The sequence below is a fragment of the Phaenicophaeus curvirostris genome, chromosome 4 (genome assembly GCF_032191515.1).
Source record: "Phaenicophaeus curvirostris isolate KB17595 chromosome 4, BPBGC_Pcur_1.0, whole genome shotgun sequence".
Taxonomy (NCBI): Eukaryota; Metazoa; Chordata; class Aves; order Cuculiformes; family Cuculidae; genus Phaenicophaeus; species Phaenicophaeus curvirostris.
Window position 1 is genome coordinate 14,562,984 of NC_091395.1, and position 22,524 is coordinate 14,585,507.

The 22,524-nt window shown below is 42.3% G+C and overlaps 1 protein-coding gene across 7 annotated transcripts in view; it reads left to right on the forward strand.

Annotated features, from left to right (window-relative positions):
• SMAD1 (SMAD family member 1) overlaps positions 1-22,524 on the forward strand; it is a 53,231-nt gene that overhangs the window by 21,036 nt on the left and 9,671 nt on the right. For 6 of the 7 annotated variants that reach the window (XR_011337319.1, XR_011337318.1, XM_069855315.1 and 3 more), the window contains exons 2-4: positions 1,904-2,525; positions 17,062-17,319; positions 19,984-20,100. Coding sequence is in view for 5 of the 7 variants with exons in the window: in XM_069855315.1 (XP_069711416.1) it covers positions 2,126-2,525; positions 17,062-17,319; positions 19,984-20,100 (775 nt within the window). In the remaining 2 variants the exon portion in view is untranslated. Of the gene's footprint in view, positions 1-892; positions 964-1,903; positions 2,526-17,061; positions 17,320-19,983; positions 20,101-22,524 lie in introns of those variants that run through there. The other variant, XM_069855317.1, reaches the window with a different exon arrangement.

A 22,524-nucleotide genomic window follows, 5' to 3' on the forward strand; every position in this document is an offset into this window, starting at 1 on the left:
ACAGTGCATGCAAGGATAAATTATACCTGGGGTACAGTCAGTGACAGTAATGGAGTTTCAGTTCATTTAACAGTATAGCACATGCCCAGGTAACAAAATAAGCTCTTTAATTTGCCCCAGGCTCATGCAAATCTTCCATTGTATTGACATTATTATTTCAAATACGATTCTTAGCACAAAAGGGATGGGAAGTACCAGTACAAAGTGCAGGAAGTCATGGTCTGCATCTTAGTCCATAATCATTATTCATGTAAATGTAGTTTGTGCGTTCGCACTAATAAAACGGAACCTTTGTAATTAGGTAATTGTTTTAGTGACAAATTAATTTGAATCAAGTGGGTAGTTTTCAACTTAAAGTATTCCAAATATAGTGGTACACCGAAACCTTACAGTGCATGGTAGTCAAGAGGGCAAGTGTGGCACAGCATTGACAATTTTAAGACTTGCAACTTTTTCTTAGTGTAGCAGTGGAAGTCTAAGTGACACAGGTGTGCTGACACCTTCTATTCCGGGGGGAACAGGGGGAGTATAGGTTGTTGGAGAGTTTCAGTGTCTTTCTGATGGCAACAAAAACATTCATATCCTTTTCCCCTTCCTTCTTCCTCTGCAACCTGTTGGTATCCAGTCCAGGATATGTTTCCTGTCTGTCTTCATGGTCTGTTTGAAATCAGTGGTTTAGTGTTCTTTGTCTCTACTTTTCCCCCTCCCTGCCAGTGCAGGGTCTCTCCTGCTTCCCCTGGCAGAGCTTTTTGCCTGCTCCCAGCCTGGGCGAGTCCAAAGCTTGCTGCTCACAGCAGCAGCTTCCTCATATATGAAGTTCCTCCCTGTCTTCACCCATTGCTTCATCTCCATTCAGTGTCTCCCAGCTTGAGGATCACTGTGCCGTCTAAAATCCTTCTTCGAGACTTCCTCCTCCTTCCCACTCCTTTGTCCTTGATTACAGCAGACAATGTAATTGGTGAAGTAAGTTCATGATGTCTTTCATGAGGGCTTTTTGGTGGGGTGGGGAGATGAGTAAGGGCGAGGATCTTTCTAATGTCCTTTCTTCTCTTTCGGTTTGTTCGTCAAAGTAAGTTGGAGGTGAAGCTGAACTGTTTTGTTTTCAGATCATGGTACGCACAAGTCTAGTGCTGTGAATTTTTTGAGCTGCAGTGGCAGTTTAGAGAGAGAAGGGTTTGCACAATACTGTTTGGGTGTATTGCTTCCAAGTGTTCTCTAGAATGAATTAAAATCTTGCACTGGTTCCTTGGCACGTTTTACTGGTTAAGCTTGCAACAGCCCTTCATGCTTAACAGAGAAAGATGAATTCTGAGGGACTGTTTTAGGATAGATTTAACGTGAACTACATTTCTAATATAGGACCCTTATTTCTTCTGTGGAGTATGTGTGGGAATACAGCCACGTTGTCTTGTATTTTGGCTTTTTCTATTTAGCTTTTCAAGGTACTAACTGAGGCCATGCTTGGGCACTGAGCAGAAGTATTGTCTGAAGCTGGCAAATGCAGTTGCTGTCTCCCTTGTTGCATGGCACAAAAATGATTGAGGCTACACAGCAAACTGTATGAGGGAACTGAGCTGATGGAGAACTGCCCCACCATCTACCTCAACCTCTTACCCATTCCTCCCACTAACTCTTCCTCCCAAACCTCTTCTGGTGCTGTTTACTCCCTGTCATTATTTTGCAGGGTGAATACCTCATTTATTCAGGGCTGTTTTGGTGGGAGGGTTATGCTGGGTTCAGCAGCAGGCCCTTCTGCTTTACAGTCTTAATCAGATGTGTCTTTTTGTTGTTGGTTAGTTTTTGGTCACACCACTCTTGTGGGCTGAGAGGATGTTTTTCACTGCTGTATGTTAATTTAAAAGGTTAATTTTTTTTTTTCTTTCCATCTGATATTCTTCTGCAGGTTCTCTACCGGAAAGGTTTAGAATAATGAGAAGGTTGCATCCATCAAGCAGTGATGTCAGCACTGCCTTCCTGGGACTGGAGCACTGAAAAGGAGAAAGGACCAGAAATATTTGATGCAAGCTGCTTTTGACTGCTGACACAATCTGCCGTACCCTGGTGGTGGCTGAACAACAGGATTATCTCCTGCTTGCTTCTGGGGTATCACCACAGTGGGGCCACCATGAATGTGACCAGTTTATTCTCCTTCACGAGCCCAGCAGTGAAGAGGCTGTTGGGATGGAAGCAAGGGGATGAAGAAGAAAAATGGGCAGAGAAAGCTGTTGATGCGTTAGTGAAAAAGCTGAAGAAGAAGAAAGGTGCTATGGAGGAGCTGGAAAAAGCATTAAGCTGTCCTGGTCAGCCCAGTAACTGTGTCACGATTCCTCGTTCCTTGGATGGCAGGCTACAGGTTTCGCATCGGAAAGGGCTACCGCATGTAATTTACTGTAGAGTGTGGCGCTGGCCGGACCTGCAGAGCCATCACGAACTGAAACCACTGGAATGCTGCGAGTTTCCCTTTGGTTCAAAACAGAAGGAGGTTTGCATCAATCCCTACCACTACAAGCGGGTAGAGAGTCCTGGTAGGTTCTTCTGTGTTTGTACCTTTACACCTTATCTGAACAAGCCAAAGTCTGGTGATTAATTGTGACTCATCCGCTTAAATAAGCAAAAGTGGCTGTTTGCACATGTCAGATTCTCCCTTTGCAATTTACCTGGATGTAAGCATCAATTAACAGTTCTGCCTTTCGTGGTGAATGCTTTGCTTGTGTAAATGTTTTATCGCTGTACAGAGTCATAGTCTTGGTGTGTGCCTCAGGCTGCAGGGCCTGGGATCACCTGGTTTTGTTGGTGACCACTATTCCTCAATTAATTTGTTTTTTACTGCATCTCTATGCAACATTGGAAACTAATGTAAAGGATTATTGCAGTCTGTGTATGAAAACCATTCTGATGTACTGTGGTAGTGTATTTCCAAATTATTTTTTTCACTTTTATCACTTTTGTTTTTTCATCCCCCAGACAATAATTTTGTCTTTAAGATCTCCCAAAATTTTGGCCTTTTCAAAAGACTGTGATTTTAGAAAGCAGAATATAATCCCCTCAGCTAAAAGCTTTGATAGCAGTATTTTGTTGTATGCGAATCTTTACTGTTGGCTGTTCTTTAAGTGCAGTTGCCTACCTGTGATCCACTTCCCCACTTCTTTCTTCAAGGTGCAACCCATTCTCTCTATCTCCTCTTTAAAGGCCAAACCTCTTTTTGATAAATCTGTGGTTTATTTTACTTATGCAAGTTTATTATAAGGGAATACATCTGGGACAAAGTTGAAGTATGCCTGGTAGTATCTACGCTGGTCTGCAGCACCTTGTGAGGTTGTACAAGGACATTTGCAGAAATGCATTGCAGGCATGGGTGGACTTCCCTGGTTTAAATTTGGGAAGTGCATCTGTGTTAGGTATTTGATAAACGGTGAAGCTGTCTCTGTAGATGGCATGGGCGGCTTAAGAACTACAATGGAAATGACTGTTGGAAGTATGTTTTTCTGTGGATGGGAATTGCGTTTGTCTTGGACCTGCAAAACATAGTGCATATCTAGATGTTAAATATTTCCCTTTGGTGTGTTAGTATTGACTTGGAAATCATGTGAATGGCAGAGGTAATACCCATGTATGTATTTATGTAGCAGAAGCTTGAACAAAGGAGCTCTGCACTGCAAAAAGAGTTCTTAAAAAAAGCCCAAATTAAAAATGTTAAAATTCTTAGTAATTCCATGCTAAGCAGAAGTGGGATAGTAAAACAGTTGTGTCTTTGTACTGGTAGCTCTTTGCATATGTCTGCCCTAGTCGCTTGTATTCAGTATTCCAAAACACTGAAAATTAGGATTGCTGAAAGACATCTATTTCCATCCGATTGAGTAACAGCTAGGCTCTTGCTGTTACTGTAATGTCAAATGACATGTTCTAACTCATTTTGCTTTCATCTTGGAAACAGTTACTGAGTTTGAGAACCTTCTCATCTGGACTATTTATACCATATTTAAAAGTACGTATTTTTCAATGTCCTCTTGCTTCAATAAGATAAGCAAGAATTGAATAAAACTTTCAAAAGGTGCCTTGTGAAAATGTACATTTCAGCTGAGTGCTGCTAAGTAATTTAAGTGGTTGGAAAGCTGGGGTTTGGGTTTTGAGTCCATCTTATGAATTTTGTATTTGGGAAATGGAGCAAAAAGTTAACTGTAAGCCTGAATTCTTATTTGTTCTTTAATTGTTTTTATGAACGGTTTTTGGATGAAATCTCTAAATTCATATAGCTACAGAATTCTTACTGGGAAAAACCTGAAGCCGGTAAGTTTATTAAGTTGGAAAGGGTAGCAATAAAATGCTTCACTTTTTCTCCAGACAGGGCCCTTCTTCAGAAAAATCTAGGTATTCTTGGTCAATTGCTGAATAGGCAACTGGGCAGTTTTCCTGTAGACATTAGGGCTGTAGTCAGTTTGACGGAGCTGACAGAAGTATTTAGTCTTTTGGGCTCAATGTGCTGCTTACCCACTTAGATATTTTGGAGGTGGCTGCTGACCAGGAGCTAGTGTTCACGTCTGCTGAGGTGCTCTGTGAAATCTTGAGCATTTAACAGCTCGCCAAAGTGCGAGGTGGAGGATGAAGCCCAGTGTGGTTTTACTGAGGTCTCTTGTTGGGGATGTAAAGGAGAAGGGGTTTTATATCCTTTTTGCCTGGGGCCTGGGGGTGTTGGTCAACAGTGGCTGAACGTGAGCCAGGAGTGTGCCCAGGTGGATGAAAATGCAAATGGCATCCTGGTTTGTATCAGAAATAGTGTGGCCAGCAGGACCAAGGAAGTCATCCTTCTCCTATATTCAGCACTGGTGAGGCCACATCTCGAATACCATGTTCAGTTTTGGGCCCCTCCCTACAAGAAAGATATTGAGGCTCTGGAGCATGTCCAGAGAAGGACAATGAAGCTGGTGAAGGGTCTGGAGCACAAGTCTTATGAGGAGCGGCTGAGAGAGCTGGTGTTGTTAAGCCTAGAAAACAGGAGGCTGAGGGGAGACCTTATTGCTCTCTACAACTATCTGAAAGGAGGCTGTAGTTAGGTGGGTTGGTGCTGGTCTCTTCTCCCGAGTAATAAGTGATAGGATGACAGCAAATGGCTTCAAGTTGCACCAGGAGAGGTTTAGACTGGATATCAGGAAGGATTCTCCACCACAAGTGTTGTCAAGCATTGGAACAGGCTGTTCAGGGAGGTGGTTGAGTCACCATCCCTGCAGACATTTAAAAGACTGGTAGATGAGGTGCTTGGCTAATATGATTTAGTAGTGGACAGGTACGGTTGGACTAGATGATCTCAAAAGTCTTTTCCAACCAAACAATTCTATGATTCTATGTTTAGTTAGTTTTGAGGGATATTGCATGGAGAGAAGTGGGGAAAATGTGGCTTTTGAAAACAGGTAGTACCTGAACTCCCATTTGGCTTGGAGAGCTGTGCTTCATAACTTACAACTTCTTTTTTCCTATCCTTTCCTTGTTCTTGTCCATGCATCGTCTTTATCTTCATTTCCTGACAGTCACTCCCAAATTCTGCTAACCGTTTTTTTCCCATTATTGCTGCATAAGTGCTTACGCTTTGAGATTAATGGGTAGTGGGAATTTGTGCATGAGTCACTGTTTCCAACAGTCTCAAGCAGATATCAAGGTTTGTGTTTCCAAGGCTATTATTGCAAGGTTTGTGTTTCCAAGGCTATTATTGCAGCCAGGAGGGTTAGAAATCCACTTTCTCTTGACAAAACAAAATTGGAAGCTCAGATTGTGTACAGTATGCATTTTGTGTGCAAGGTACATCGTGAAATTGTGTCTGTGCTTGGCAGTGCAGTCTATATTTACTGCTTTTTGCAGTAAATATTACTGAAGATCTGAAGCATATGGTGCATGCATGTGATGGCATCTATACATTCACTCTTCTGCTGGCTGTCGTGTGATTTATTTCATTATTCTGTAAGTTTTGAGTGAAGGATTAGTGGTAAATCCTCAAATATGTAAAACCAGGTAATGCTCTGTGTTGGGAAGTGAGTGCTATGGATGCGTGTCAGTTTTCACAGTGCCAGAGGGATGCATGAATTTTCTCCCTTGATACCTTATTCCATCCTTGATGTTTAGCTTGCGAGGATAAGCTTGGAAAATGGGAACTGGTACACTATGATGTGTCTGCCAGCTGCAAAGCTGCACCTGGGTCTGAACGAGAGTTTTCTGTTAGTCAGACTAAATAAGAACTGGTTTTAAACTGTTGAGAGCAAGCAGAAAACTGTCAGCAGTCACAAACAGGGAGGCTGTGCTGCCTGGCCTGCACAAGGAGGGGAACGTGGCATCTGGCAGGCTCGTGGGTGTGGTGGCACCGTGTTCATGCCTGACCTGACCTGGAGGCTCCGTGCAGGCACGGGTGCCCATCTGATCCTTGTCGCAAGTTGATCAAGGAAACCGAACAGGCAGAGAACTACTTTTTGGCACGGTTAGCTTGGCAAGCTGGGTGCCCTCAGCTGGCTTGCTGCAGAGTCAGATAGGGACAAGGCAGTATGGAAGTGTGGGATGGAGGTGAGGAAGGACGGCCTTCCTGTGATTGTGTGACCTGGCATCCACCCGGTATCTGCGAGCTGCCCCCCAGGCGATGGAGACCTGATCCCTGGTGGGGTGCATGAGCAGCTCCTGCTTGCTGTTTCATGCCAGCACAGCTGTGTGCATAGCCTCACACTGAACCAGATCACAGTCACTTTTCCCCCCCTCCCTGCTGTGTTATCTCCCAGGCTGATCGGAACAGCGCTGGGGCTTACTGTGCGGCTGCAAGAACATCTGCACCAACACAGCCCTGCAGATGACGTGTGGGAAGGAGTGGAGGTGGTGGGAAATGAGAGGAGAAAGTAGTGGCTGTTTTGTTGCTGGGGATGGGAATGTAACCTTGAACTCAACTGGCAGGAAGAAATACCTCCTGTAGACGTGTTACAGTAGCTCCCTGCTGCTGTTTCATACCTCTGTTGTGTGCAGAATTATTTCTGGTGCAGGATAGTTAATGGCTGACAAATTTCTCCCTTGGCAAGGCAGAGCAAAGCTTTTAATTAAGGAGGGCAGGGTCTGAATTTGATGCCTTTGAAATCTGGCAGGCTCAGCTGAACTGCTCTGCTCACTTGGCTGAATTTGCTTTTTCTCCTCAGTTTTCTCTTTTGGTTTAGAGAGAGCAGGAAATCAGACTCGTACCTGGTTTGGGACTATCCTTAAGTACAATCAAGATTCGAGAAAAAAATAGGGGTAGAGCATACATAGAGGCTGTGTGGAAAAGGTGAACACAATGTTCTTCATATCTCTCTGAAAATACCACAAATGACCTCCCAGGTTTTGCCTGAGAACCCGTGACCAGACAGTTGGGAGTCCTTCCTGAGCAACTGTCTTCCCTTCTGTTATTCCTTTGGTTTCTGTGGAGATACAGCCTCTGCCATTTGCCTCTGTCCTCAGTTATGTTAATAATATCAGGTGAAATATGTCATCCAGACTTCAGGGGAAAAACATTTAGTTTTTCAAGCCTGTATCCCATTTACTTTTAACAGCAAAACAAAAGGAATGGAATGGGGAGCAGGGAGGATGAAGAGGTGCTTAGATTGATGGTGCTATTAAAAAAATAATAATAAGTCACACCTCTAATATGGCTTTAGGGGAGGAGGTTTAGTTCTTCTTGCCTTGGCTAAAGGGAAGGAGAGAAGATGAAGTAACAAAATATTTCCTTAAAGTACTAGTGAACGCTAACTCTGGGTCCCATCTGATGCAGAACTGTGTAAGTTTGTCTCTACCAAGGGCCTGCTAGGTTAAAGAAGATTTGAGTTTATAATATGTTACAAAGGAGGCAAAAGAGGAGTTAACTTCTCTTTTATGCTTCATGTTTGGAAGTTGTTGAAGGTGCAGAGTATTTATGCAGATGGCTCCCCTGTGCTCCACAACTGAGTGCTGTCTCCTGAGAGAGTCCAGAATCTGCCAATAACCTCCTTGGGTGAGGCTTGGGAGAAACCTTCTCTTCATTGATCTGAGTGAGCTTAAACTTGCCTTGGGAAATGCAGTTGCTAACTTTTTGATATTCATTTCTGGATGTGCTTACCAATGCTCCACCGTGCTTGAAGCTTGCAATGCCAGGGGGTACTAAAACCCATCAGTCCAGAAGCAGCTGATCTGTCCTCTGAAATGTTCTAGTTGCATGGGTCAGCACAGTAGCGCAGCAACTTGGAAGTAGAACATAATTACACTTGTTCAGGGGATTTTTTTGCAATCACTAGTAAAGCACAGATAAAAAAGATTGGGTGATTTTCTGGCTGCAGTTTGCTTTACGTCAAGGGAGTTAATGAAGCTGATGGTACTCATGTTCCACCCAAACTGAGGGTTAAGCAGCAGTTGCCTTTTTATGATGTGGACAATTACACTGTCAGAATGGTTAAATTTTCAATTCTGCCTGAAGATCGTGATCTTCTTTCCCTTGTAACCATGAATTCAAAGTGGATGTCTGCTTCAGTAAGCTTGTTTTCGGCAAGAAACATTTTACCTAAATGTACAGCTGCTTTTTGCTACAAGAACAGGCCAGGTCCCCGGGCTCTGAGTAGAGAAGTAGGTGTGCCTTGCTGTTTTTGCTCCTGGCATGGACTCCTTGCCTATGACTGTAACCTGATTGTTTTCATATTTGTCTTTGATCTCCTCTGCTGTTCGGTCTAGTGAATCTCCATAAGGCTGTGCACCTACTGCAGGCACCGGGGTGCAGAAAGAAACTTGAAATGGTGGAAATCCTGGATAAGGCAGGTTTAGACTTACAGTCCTGGAAATAAACGCTCCTTGAATGCTCCTCTTTACAGTGCTGCAGCTCTGGTCCTCAGTGAAAGGAAAATATAGCATGTTTAAAGGACCTTTTAAATGCCATTTGAAATCACACAGACCGTAGAATCATAGAATAGATTGGGTTGGAAGGGACCTTAAAAGATCATCCAGTTCCAACCCTCCTGCCATAGGCAAGGGCACCTTACATGTTGTGTATATTGTTCTGGTCATGCTTGTGAGCTTGTGCTCTCTCTCTAGGTACTTTTGCCAGTGCCACTTTCAGCAAGCAGCAGGGTTCAAATGCAGCTCCAAGGGCCGTCAAGTTGGCAGGTGCTGCCAGTCTGTCCAGATTTGGACAGTCTGTCCAAATTCGGAGCCAGGAGAGAAAAGTTAGGAGTAAGCTATAAGTCCTTTTGGGACAACGAGTTTGACTGGCTAGGCTTTTGGGGATCTTGGGGCTTGCTTGTTGGCTCCCAATCCCCAGCAGGGGTCAGTGGGAGAGCTTCTGCTTGGTTTCCAGCCAGATGGAAGAGCTTTGATGGCCCAAGCTGGAGAGAGCCTGGCTGCTGATGTGACTCCCACAGCACCAGGGCTGGTGGAGGGTTAATGTCACCAGTGTGCGGCATCATGGGAGGGAGAGGGGCCAGGGGAGCAAAGGTGAAAGGGAAGTTGCTCTGGGAGGGCAAAACTGGTGCATCCCTTCAGGGTTAATATGTATAACCAAGTCAGAAAAATCCTTGTTCCAGAGCGATTTCCATAGCAGGATTTCTGCCCCTCTGCAGGCTGTGGGTGGAGGAGCAGAAAGTGAAGTTTTACCATATTGCTGTGTAACACTGCTGTTGGGCGTAACTTTAAAAATAGCATGCTACAACAGGTGGGCACAATTATAGGATGGTTCTCCAAAATAGCCAGCCACTGTCAGTTTGCTTGGCAAGTAGGATAAAACTTTCTTCATTTCAGTTTTGCAGAATTAAGTCCTAAAATCCCTCACCAGAAGCAACCTGGGGGAGAGGAATTGAAACAGTGGGGCAGAAAGGAGGGAATGGTTTAACAGCAGGGTTTTCCTTGTCTAACCTCACCATGTGTCAGAAAAAGGAGCTGCAAGAAAGGGGTGAAAGTTGTCAAGAAGGATATGTTTGTGCCCTTTTTACTTTCTTTAAAATTAACCGGGTTCAGATGTTTCTTCTGACTTAAAGACCAGACTTGCAAGTTTTAACCTACTCAGTAGGCTGGTGACTGTGGTTTTCAGAAAGCTAATTAGAACTCTGGTCTGTGTAAATGTCTGAGTTAATATACACTATCACACTGTAACTTCCTCCTCTATCAGAACTGCTTCTCCCCCCAAGTCCGCTTACAAGAACTCCTTCACTAATGTGCATACAGTTAGTACTAAATTGTGAAATTGGCCTCGACAAATGTCAGTTTAATCAAACTGTTAGCTTATCAGAGCATCCGCAAATAAAATCTAATGTTAGCCGAATATTGTAATGCAGGAAATGTACTAATATTACTTGCCAAATGCATTTAGACCAGATGTCTGATGTAAAGTAAAGTCAGTAAAGCAAGTCATTAGTTGTAACTGTGTAAAATGACAAATCTAGCTGTGTGGTCTACCGAAGCTGCAAAATAAAATTAAGAGTGGAGAAAACAAGACAGCTCTCAGCTTTCTCCTGGAATAGAAAGTCTGGCATGATTGTCTGTCTGTCACCCAAACCAGACTGCTGAGTAGCTATTATTGAACCTTTTTGCTTGCAATTACTAGAATGTAGGTTTGGAGCAGAAGTCTAAAAGCCTGGCATTTCTGCTTTTGGCAAAAGCATGAAGCAGAGCCATGCTACCACAGCCAGCAGCACAGCCTTGCTTGAGCCAGGTGCTATTGGAACAACATAAAGCAGCAAGATCCTCAGGCATTGCTTTTGCCACAACACTATTAATTTTTTTTTTAACCAAGAGTAAACTCTATTTAAGTATAGACGTGTAAGTGTCTTCGTATGTGAGAATTTGTCCTCTGGTCAAAGAATATTCAGTTTTGCCAGGTCTTTTTTTAGGCAACATGGGAAAGCCTAACGACATTAAAACTTCGCTTTCTACTTGGTGCTTTATTGTTTACAAGCAAGCCCTTGGCAAGCCCTTTCAGTTAGCATGCTTTGGTGTCTTTCTACTGCTACAGCCAGCAAGCAACCCTAAGCATGCTCAGCTGAGCATATGTTGGTCCCAGCTCTGTTCCCACTGTGGGACGGGGCGGCTCACCAGGATGCCACAGCCAACTTCAGCTGCTGTGGCCCACAGGGTCAGAAGTTAACCTGGGAGCTTCTAGGGGGGCTGGAATTTGGTGGTTCAACAGTGCTGCTCTGTTTTGATTTTTTTTTTTCTGGGGATTTTTTTTTTTCTTCTCTCAACTCTTCATTTTTCTTACAACTTTCTCTTTGCAGGATTTTCTATCTAGAGCATGGAGTACAAACCACAAGTCCCCCCCTGCCCAGCCTCATGTTTTCATACCCATTTCCAGATAGCACAAACCGGTGTGTGAGGATTTCCCTCCTTCCCAAACTGCAGTTCTGTTTTTCTAGTAAAACACAAGTGGCTTTGCATAAATTCATATGAAAATACACTTACATCATGCTTGGAAATTAAAGTGCACTGTCTTAATGATAGCGCCCTCAGGTCTTCATTAGGGCTGAGGGCCCTGTTGTGGTATAATAAGCCTGTACAAACCCTTATACAGAACATATGTCAACCAAGTCATCATGATTTTTAAGAGAAAAAAGTGCAGCGGCAATTGCTCATCTTTATTTTTTATAGTTTTATTTTATAAAGCTCACAGAAATGTTACAGAATCTACTTTTGCAAGGGAAGATAATCAAAGTCTGCTTTCTTATGTGTGACCCCTTGTATTTCTTCATTTGGCCTTTCAGTTTCCAGTTCTTAGGCTTGGATTATGATTTTTTTTTTTTTAATAAACAGACTTTAAAAGAAAGAAGTTATATTCATAAATTGGAGCGTTTCTATGTTTGCTAACATTATTTCTGGAATGTGAAAATAGAACAAAAAAAAACTGTCCTGGGACAGTTTTCTGAAGAACAGGATGACATGCTGGAGATAGAAAGAGTAGAGATCAGTAGCTTCCTTCAAAGGACACCATTACATTTTCATAAAAGCATTTCTTTCTTGGTGTGGTAGTTGGAGCATTTATCTGAACAGCCAGGTTAGGTTGTCTTTGGTCTAACTTATATATTGTTGGCATTCTTGGCTCTTGGATGAAATTGCCCTGTGGGTGAAATTGCCCTGTAGCTGTAATTTCTTTAACACAGCTCCACTTGTTTGGTGTAGGCATACTCTGGGAATTATTTGCATGGTAAAGACCAGCTTCCCAATTCCCAGGCTGTCTTGACAGATAGAGGATCTCTCCTTAGCTACAGTTCTGCAAACGTACCCAGCCTGGCTTCCAGGTGGTTTATCTTCTTCTTCAACCATTACTAGTAGTATTACTGCTAGTAGTCGTGTATTAACTCTTAGCTCCAAATCACTTCGACGCAAAATCTTGCAGCAAAATTTGACTATAGTATAGCCCATAAAGCCTTTTAATCTGGTATTTGAGAAAGTACAGGAATCAAGCTGTCAGATGACTTGTGGTTCTGTTCCATTGACTGATTTTAACCATTTTAATGAGGTTGAATTGGCAAATCTGTTGCAGCAGCTTTTTAAATCAACAGTGTATTTAATAGTGTTTCCTTCAAACATATGCATCCCTACTGAATAGAAACAATGATAATGATTATTTTTAAAAAATCTGATCTCCTTTTTTTTTTTTTTTTTAGTATTTGTGTTCCCTTCCGCTGAATAAGGTAAAGAGGAAGGGAGAAGTTCTGTCTGCAAACTGTTAGCTCAGCATCCTGTGGAGATCTGCACAGCCTAGATGTGCGCTGCTTCATTATTTTATAGCAACAGGTGTGCTGGCTTAGCACAGGCTGATTCTCTTATGCCTTCTCCTCTTCAATTATACCTCTTCCTGGAGCTGGCAGCTGCAGTAATCAGCCTCCTCCCCTGCTGTACTGAGCCTCAGTAATTTGTTATTCCATATGGTTGAGGGCTGCAACCTGACCAGAAGCTCAGTGCTTTATGCAGGGGTGAGGGGAGCAAAACTGGTACGTGGTGCCCTTTAAGTTTTGAACTCCTGGCACCCTCCCACACTCGTGAAGGACCTGGTCTCCACTTATGTTTTCGCTCTTGAGCAAAGAGCATTCAGATTAACTCCTCTGTGGCTCTGGTGGGAACTGCTAGCTTGCAAAAAAGCCTGTGAGCTGAAGAGAGATCAGTTTATGGCAGTGAGTGACTGTCCTGGAGTTGGACTAATTTGGAGCGCTGCAGTCTTTGTCCCACTTGATGTGGCCTTTCAGGGCTTTTCCTCCTCATTTAAAGTTGTACGTGAATTAGGGGCTGGTGTGAATTAGGGGCAACACTCAAAGTAAGTTCTGCAATATTTTTGACGCTTTGTGCTGTGTCATATAATCATAGAATAGTTCGGATTGGAAAGGACCTTAAAGATCATCTAGTTCCAACCCCCCTGACATGGGCAGGAACACATCCCACTGGATCTGGTTGCCCAAGGCACCATCCAGCCTGGCCTTGAGCACGTCCAGGGATGGGGCAGCCACTACTTTCCTGGGCAACCTGTTCCAGTACCTCACCACTCTCATAGTGAAGAAATTCTTCCTTATGTCTAGTTTAAATGTGCCCCTTTCCAGTTTATACCTGTTCCCCCCATCCTATCACTACAACCCTTTGTAAACAGTCCCTCCCCAGCTTTCTTGTAGGTTCCCTTCAGGTACTGGAAGGTTGCTATAAGACCTCCTTGGAGGCTTCTTTTCTCCAGGCTGAATAATCCCAGCTCTCTCAGCCTGTCCTCATATGGGAGGTGCTTCAGGCCTCTAATCATCTTTGTAGCCCTCCTCTGGACCCGTTCCAAGAGTTCCATCTCCTTCTTATGTTGAGGATTCCAGAACTGGACACAGTACTCCAGATGAGGTCTCACGAGAGGAATAGAGGGACAGAATTCCCTCCCTCGCCCTGCTGGCCATGCTTCTTTTGATGCAGCCCAGGATACGGTTTGGCCTTTTGGGCTGTGCACGCACATTGCCGGCTCATGTTGAGCTTCTCGTCGACCAGCACCCTCAAGTCCTTCTCTGCAGGGCAGCTCTCAATCACATCATCCCCCTCCTGTACTGAAATCGGGGATTGCTCCGACCCAGGCGTAGGACCTTGCACTTGGCCTTGTTGAACCTCATGAGGTTCTCACAGGCCCACTTCTCCAGCCCATCCAGGTCCCTCTGGATGACATCCCATGCTTCCAGTGTGGCAACTACACCACTCAGCTTGGTGTTATCTGCAAACTTGCTGCGGGTGCACTCAATCTTGCTGTCTGTATCACTGATAAAGATATCGAGCAGCACTGTTCCCAGTACAGAGCATCAGTACCAGTTGTATTCTTTTCCCCCTTTTCCACGTGTATTTTGAAGAAGTTGGCATTTAATCATCTGAGGTTTAAACAGCTGGACAAAAAGTGTGGATTTACATAAGAGAGATCTGGGAAGAGGAAACTTGTTCTTATTTCCAGTCCTTCTCAACTCTACCAATGCTTCTGCCTCTCAGGAGAAAATGTGTCTATATACCTTGGGAAAATCTGGCATGGCTTTATTTGAATTACAGACAACATACAGAAAATATCCTGTTCTGCTATTTTAAAACGCTATAAATTGTGTGGCTTCCTGTAATGTAGTGCATGTCATTGTTTAATGTGAGGTAGGGGATGGGAAAGGCAGGTGATGTACTTTCTGCACAAATTAACTTTAGGAAAGTTAATGGCTTGACCTTCATCCACAGGAAAGGAAGAGATAGGAAAGCTGTGTTTTTAATGCTCAGAAAAGTAAGGAAGAATCATAAAGACAGGAAAGGGAAAATACCTTTTAACACATGATCTCATTGTTAGTTTTTTCACTGGTAATTTATTAGCTCAGCAAATGTTGACTGTGAATTAAATAGTGCTTGGCCTCACTGTAAAAGGATTGCTAAGCTCAACAGAACTTGCTTAATTCTGAGAGATCCTGATATTCAGGGATATTGGGTTTGACGTTTGCTGTGTTGTGAATAAGGGGATTTGAGATGCCCACCTGAATGTTGAGTAACTTTTTTTTTTTTTAAAGGCTTATGGCAATGACATGTGAGAATAATTGCATTAGAGGCAAGGCACAGTCACACAGAATCACTAGGTTGGAAAAGAGCTCCAGGATCATCAAGTCCAAACATTGCTATCACACTGCAGAGGGAGATGCAGCTTCCTGGAGTGTTTTGCAACTTCCAAAGATTGGCAGATGGATATGTTTTATGTCAGAAAATGCTGTAATTATGCCTTGTAAAGTGGATTTGGTGAGAATTTTCACATCCAAATGAATCTACTTGGAATAACATCTACCTTATATTTGAGATCTGTTGGAATCTCAGTGAGACTGCTCCAAGAAAGTAAAGCATCAGATTAAATCTTTAAAACCTGCTTCTGACTCTTAGCAGGATGCCTTAGTGTCAGTAGTGAGGTTTAGTTGTTTTTTTCTCTGGTGTATGTTCAAGGAAGATTCTGGGGATCAAAGTTTTATGCATTAATGCCACTAGCAGGCAAAAATCTGGTGGCTTCATTTCTCTCTTAGGTATATGCCAAAAAAAGTGCAATGGAAACCTGCTTTTTTTTTGTTTTCTAGTTAATCTGTGACATGATTTAGGAATAGAGAGTTTTGTGTGTGCCATCCTTTTGTAGCCATTTTAAACATGGACCTAGATGTCGGGCCTGGTCTGTGCATCAAACTATGTCCTGGTACTCTCGGACTCTAGGACGCTTAGATAAGTATCCAAATGCTTCTGTGTGAGCAAAATGCTGGAAGAGTCTTGGACTGCCCCAGTGTCTTGGAAGAGCGTGTTTGTCTTGGCAAGAAGATGGGTTTTTTTGCAGTTAAGTCCATAATTCAGCCTTTTGGTGAAGCAGCTGTCTCCAAATGCCTTTCTTAACTTGAGTGATAGTTATGTCTATATAGGTTTGTGATGAACACATGCTCCTGTTCCTCTTCTGTGTGCTCACCAGGTGTTAGGGACAGGGCAGGAGTCTCGGGAAGAGGGGATGGTGACCTGGCTTGCTTTTGCTGCTTTTGTGGGGGTTTGGCACCCTCCCGTGAAGGCAGGATATCCCGGGGCCTTTCTTCAGTCCTGCTCGACCGTGGAGCTGGAAAAAGAAGGCGCTGAAGCGGGGCAGATGTGCAGAGGAATAACTTGTTTATTTCATTTCCACATCTCTCTGCGCAGAACTCTCTCTCTCTCCCTGCCCTTGCCTCTCCTCTTCCCCCATAACCCAAAAATCTCAGTCTGTAACAAGATTAGCTGTTAATCCTTTGCGTAGCTTGGACTTTGCTGTGAGGCATTCAAAGGTAGAAGCTGAGGCACTGGAAAAAGAGTTGATTCTTTTATCTTAGTGTATCTAGTATCATGTTCATATTCTCAGTCAAAAAGAGACCTTTGTTTCCTGCTGGTGAGGAGGCCTTGGGAGTGTGGCGAGACAAGTACTTTCTGATGTGTGTTTCTCTGACCCCATAGTAGCGCATAGTTGGAGCTCAATTGCTGCTCAGTTGGGTTTTTTTGAACTACATAATTTTGTCTAAATTGCACATTTTGTAAACTGACTTGGAAAGTTAATAACTGTTCTAATACTAACTTGCAAGAACATAGTCTAGGTTAAAAATAAAATTACAGCTGTTGGGACTAGGCTGAATTCAAGGCATATTGGTGTTACTATAGTCTTCAGAAAAAATATCTGTCCTTATTAGCAAGGTTTTGGGTTACAGGCTGTTACGTGATTAGCAGGATCACAAGTGCAGCTAAATAAACTGTGTGTCAGCATTATGATGAACCTACTTCCCAGCATTTCTTCGTATGAATAAAACTAAATGCATAATTGTAGTTTGTTCTGGGTTCTTCTTCCCTGGCCCTCTGTGATACCAAGTTCTCATCTGGCAAACTAGCACTATCACTATGAATTCAAGCTATGCAATAACCGGATATAAGAAAAAGAGTTCTTGCTTAGACATGCACTCCTAGATTTGACTACCTTGTTTTTAAGACAGATGTGAATTTGCCCTGGGGGAGGAAGAATGTATTTTTCCTCCTGTATAGCCTACATCTTCAGAATTGAATTTCTAATGCTGTGGCTTTACCCTCTTTTTCCCTTTCTAGTCCTTCCTCCGGTGCTGGTTCCAAGGCACAGCGAGTACAACCCTCAGCACAGCCTCTTGGCCCAATTCCGCAACCTGGGACAGAATGAGCCCCACATGCCACACAATGCGACTTTCCCGGACTCTTTTCAGCAACCAAATAGCCACCCGTTCCCCCACTCACCCAACAGCAGCTATCCAAACTCGCCTGGAAGCAGCAGTAGCACCTACCCACATTCTCCAGCCAGCTCAGACCCGGGAAGTCCTTTCCAGATGCCAGGTACGGTCAACTTCTTCAGAAGGAAGTAGGTCGTTGGATATCACTGTTGTCGTGTTTTTTTTGCTTGGTAATACCAAATTATCAGCCAACACTTGTGATCAATAGTGAGCTGAGAAATGTAAGGTAATAAAGGCTATGTAATCGTTTTGTCTGGTAGTAATGTTAAGGGGTTTAATATTGTGCCTCTTTCAAACAGATAAATCATGGTAAAATTATTCTAGAGCAGCAAGAGAGTTTCAAACTGTTTCGAGAACCAGTTAAACAGTTTAAGCCACAAAGCAGGTTCAATGCGCAAGAATTGTAACACTACAGATCATCCTTGCTTAGGAAAGAGAGCATCATAAACACAAGGCTTTCGTTCAGCAGCAGAAGGATGTTTCTCAAGGGGATCATGCTGCTGCTACTTGATGATAAAACTTCTTCATGTAATGACGTAATTTCAAGAAACAAATATACTTCAACTGAAACATAGTTCCTTAAGGACCTGAAAAGAAATGCACAGGCTATTTTACTTCCTAAAATCCAAGAAATAACAACCTTTCTTTGACCGATGTCTGTAGAAAATTCTATGAAGCTGTCTGTTTTCGGTCTTTACATGCAGATAGATAAAAATACTGCAGATGCAGTCTGTGACAGACTTCTTGATCTAAATTCTAGGAGAAGGACTCCATACAAATGCTTACTGATGTTCTGTTTGCATGTGTCCTATGGAGGCTGGGGGAAGGGCATGTGTAAACAAAGTGGCAGACTTGTGAAAATCTGTTTTCTGTTACATTAACTTCCATAGATTTCTGCTGCTGATGGTGATTTCTCTTAAAATTTTTACTCTTGTGAGTGAAGACTACTGAATTTTCAGAGACAGGAGGGAAGGAAAGAGAGTTTGTATTGGCTTTTCTAAAAAAATGTTATAATTTACCACAGAATCAGCTGTCTCTCCTTCCCTTTTCATAAAAAAAATGATTGGTGTGGTTGTAGCTCTTGCAGCAGAGATAAAGGCTTCTCTAACAAGGTCCTCCTGAACACTGGCTTGTGGAAGTTCACTTGACCTTTGAGGGCTCTGTTCTGCCTGCATGCCTGTAGAGACAAGTCAGCAGCTGCAGTGAAAAAATTGAATTAGAGGAGAGGTCAAGATGCTGATGTCCTTGCTGCTTAGCTCTGAACAGTTGTCTGTCTTGCACTAATGGGGAAAGAGGCTGACTTTTGGAAAATGCTAAAAAAAGGAGCAAAGCAGTTATCCAGAGATCCTGAAAACTTTCTGGGTACTGACTGGTTTGTTGCCAGTGACTTTACAATTTCTTTCCCTATCTATGTATCACCAACATCATGTTTGCTCAAACATTTAAAACTTAGCAAAGCGTAAGACTTAAACTCCAGTGCAGACTATTAAGCTTTTAACGCAGTCCTGTTGTCATCTCTGTCTTTCTCTGCTGCTCTCTCCAACTGAGGGTATCCAAGTAAGGGAATTAGCAATGTACCTGTCAGCATTAGATTTAAAGGTCTCAACAGAATATCGCTTAAACAATAAACAGTTATGGATTTCATGAACAAGTTTTCTTAATGGAAAACATGCTCCCCCCCCCCCAAAAAATTTAAAAAAAGCAAGCAGTGGTGTGATTTGCCTGCCTTTTGTTGATGCTGATTTGGTTTTCAGGGTTTTGAAGGCACCTGTGATTATTTGTTGTGGATGGTTCACAATCCATGCTCTTGGTAATGGAAGTAAATGTGGCATGAGCAGCAGCCGTGTTCACTAGGAACAGCAGAATGGCAATCAAATCTCAGGTGTTGCAGTAAAAGCTTGAAGGGATCAGGCAGAGGCTTCTCTCTTTCGCATGTACCTCTGTGAGATTCATTTGGAGGAGAGTGTTGTCTAGTGTATTGGGAAATGGTGACACTGGCAACTTTCTGCACCTTCTAAGAAGCTATTTGGGAAGCGTTCCCAGAAGCGAAATAGGCAGCTAAAGAGCAACATAAGAACCTGGCTGGGATGCTTCAGACAGGGCTGAAAGCAGTGTTTTAGTGAGTATGGTTATTGTGCATGCACTAGTTTCGTGCTAGTGATTCAATCCTGAACAGGGCAGTACAGCCAATAAGACACTGACAGATAAATTCCAGGCCCACATGATGACTTCTGTAGAATTTGTTCTCAAGCATTTTCTAGCGTTCCCGATCTAAGGAAATAAATCAAACACTTCGCAATGAGAATAGTAAGTTCCTGGATGTGTCTGGAATGTTTGCATAATTTACTGATAGAATCATGTTGGAAACAGAAAAGTTAGAACTGAAAGTTTTCTGCTTCAGCTTCTGTTCACATTTCCCTTATTCCATATCTACTTCTGGCCTAGTCCTGAAACCTATTTGTACCTTAATGTCTATATGGTATTTCCAACCTGCAAAAAACGTGGGCTGGAAACATAGCTGAGCTTTCTTCTGTGGCTTGATCGCGGGGGAAGTGACTTGGCTTTATTGCAGTTGTGCTTAATATGCACGGTAATTCTTTGCTTTCCTGCTTCAAGGTCCATGATTGCTTTCTCAGATTTCTGGTGGGTGGAAGTTTATAGTGAGTCAAGCTGGAAGCATTTCCAGACTAAAACTGTTTATGAGGGTATGTGTATATACTTTAAAGAGAGGAAAGGACTAGTGTATCTTTGCCTTTTCTATATTTAGCTGATACTCCCCCTCCTGCTTACCTGCCTCCGGAAGAGCAGATGACACACGATACTTCCCAGCCAATGGATACCAACATGATGGCACCTGCAATTCCTCATGACATACACCGAGGAGGTAAAAACATTTTCCTTATCATCTCCTGTTTTGCTTTTCAAGAGTAAAGAATTTTCAATACTTACTTTTAATAACTGAGTTTTTGTTTTGAAAGTATGTATCTTATGCAAAATGTTCAGCTGTGGAAAAGAAAAAAAAACATAACAGCCATGTAATTTCTTTCTGTTGTTGTAAGGGATGGAATAGTAAATCTGGATATAAAAATTTATAAATATAAATATTGATTTAGGACAAATGGCTATCACATGACTCTTTAAAAAAACCCATACATTTTACATTTTTACTCTGTTACTCCCAAGCAACTAAAAAGACCAAAGTAATTTTACATTTTGTATCTGGAACTTCCACTAGTCCCCGAACAGGAAGAATTCCTGTGATGCTGCACGCTTATGTGCATGATGCTGAAATTACATGTGTGCAAAGAAAGGAATCTCTTTCTTATGATTACATTGATTTATTAGAACAATGCAGTTAATTCTATATGAAGCCTCCTGAACTGTTGATGACAGTACATTTGGTCAAATGTAGCTCTCCAAGCGAAGACTTAATCAGAGGATGAATGCTAATACTGCTAGTTATGTAAATGCCCAGAGACATTTTTACATAGGCAGCTGAAATGTATGTATTGTTTTCCTCTGAGACAGCGGATCTCATAAAATTGTGTTTTCTTATTACATTTTTGTCCTGAATTCTAAGTTACAGTCCCTAAAGTGTGCTCTGTTTTTAGTAATTTAACCCCCATAAGGGTGGTTGAGGGTTTTTTTTTTGTATTTTGTTTTTTTGTCCACCATTCCTCCCCATTTTTGTTTTATCTTTGAGTCATGCAGTGATAGCACTTGATACAGAATTCAGAGCTGTCTGCCTGAGGTGTGGCATTGCTACAGACTTTAAAATCTGTATGAAAAAAAACCACAACAACCCTATTGCTTTATGTCCTGTGACACAGACGTCTTCTTACACATTGCTTTTCAAAAGCCTTTGCAGCCAGCTGTGACTGCCGAGTAAAGGATTTAGTGCATTCATCACATTGTGAGAAATAGCCCCTTTAGAGAACACATAAGCTTACGCAGTTGTGACCCATGCCAAGAAAGAGCAGCAAGCTGGATACTGTGCCAAAATGATTATCAAGATCACAGGCATATGAACAATTTAACTGTTGTTTGAATTTTTTTTTTTTTTTTCACTTGTTTTGTTGCTAAGCTTAATGTCTGGTTTCAGGAAGTGTATTTTGCCCTCTTGGAACAACTTAGGATAGCTTTTGTGCTAACATATTTACTCTCTGTGTGGAATGAGGTTTGCATATGATAAACCCCATCTGTAGCATTTCCACTTTTTGCTGATCACATACGCTCTCTGTCTGTAGAGTCTTTGCTGGCCCAAAGTACATTTGTCGATGTTTATGCCTAACTGCATAGCTTGTCCCTCTCACAATATACACAAGTGCTCTAGAATTCCTCTTATTACATGAGAACTGATAAAGAGAAAATTGTTTACATTTTTCTTCTTGCTTTTTAACATTAAACCTTTTCAAAGTAAAAATTGTGTCTATTAGTATTTCTCTCTCCTAGTAGTTTAGTACAATGGATTTTCATCTCTCTCACTGAATTTAAAAAAAACCAAAACCCCAAACCTCTTACTTCTGTGTGCCTTTATGTGTTTATTATTCTTATATTAGAACTGCACTACTTTTACAACCTGCAGCAGGTTATTTTTTTTAAAGAAGAGTTTTTTACTGTGAACTTACTGCAGCATTTTTTGTTGCAAACTTTAGAAGCATGTTCTTTGTGGTGATTTGTTACTCTTGAGAGATTTGATTTAACAAGCTGCATCCTGTCAATGAAGTTGGGTAATTTCCATTGTTGGCCCATGCTGGGAATAGAGAGACCAAACGCACCTGCTCTGCATGACTTAAAGCAAATGTAAGGAAGTTAGTATGAAATCTGTGTGAGAGAGATATGATTCATTCTGGAAGAATGGCCAGCTGGCAAGATTTCTTCCTGACTTTGAGAACTGGGGCAAAGCTGCAGCTTTGATAATCGCTGGCATCTTCATGGGAATTAAAAGTGTGGTAACCTCTTACTAATAATTAGTGATTGCTTTTTGGGGGCGGAGGGTTTACAGTGACGTGAAAGGATAGAAAATGTTAGGAAAATATTAGCTCCTTTCTACCAGTATTTTAGGCAAGTCATTGGTCAGCAGTAAACACTGTGCTCCAAAGTTTTGCACAGTGATGTAGGATGGATGTGTTATCCTGCTTTTGATTATTTGCCACCTTTTGTATCCGCTATGCACTGCTGGACCGGAGCTGGGGGAGGGGAGACAGACTTTTTGTTTTATGCTTTGCACGTGTCAGAGAACTCAATAGTGATATGATCTGTGAACAAAAGAAAATATGAACACTGGTCATAGTTGGCTGATTTCAGT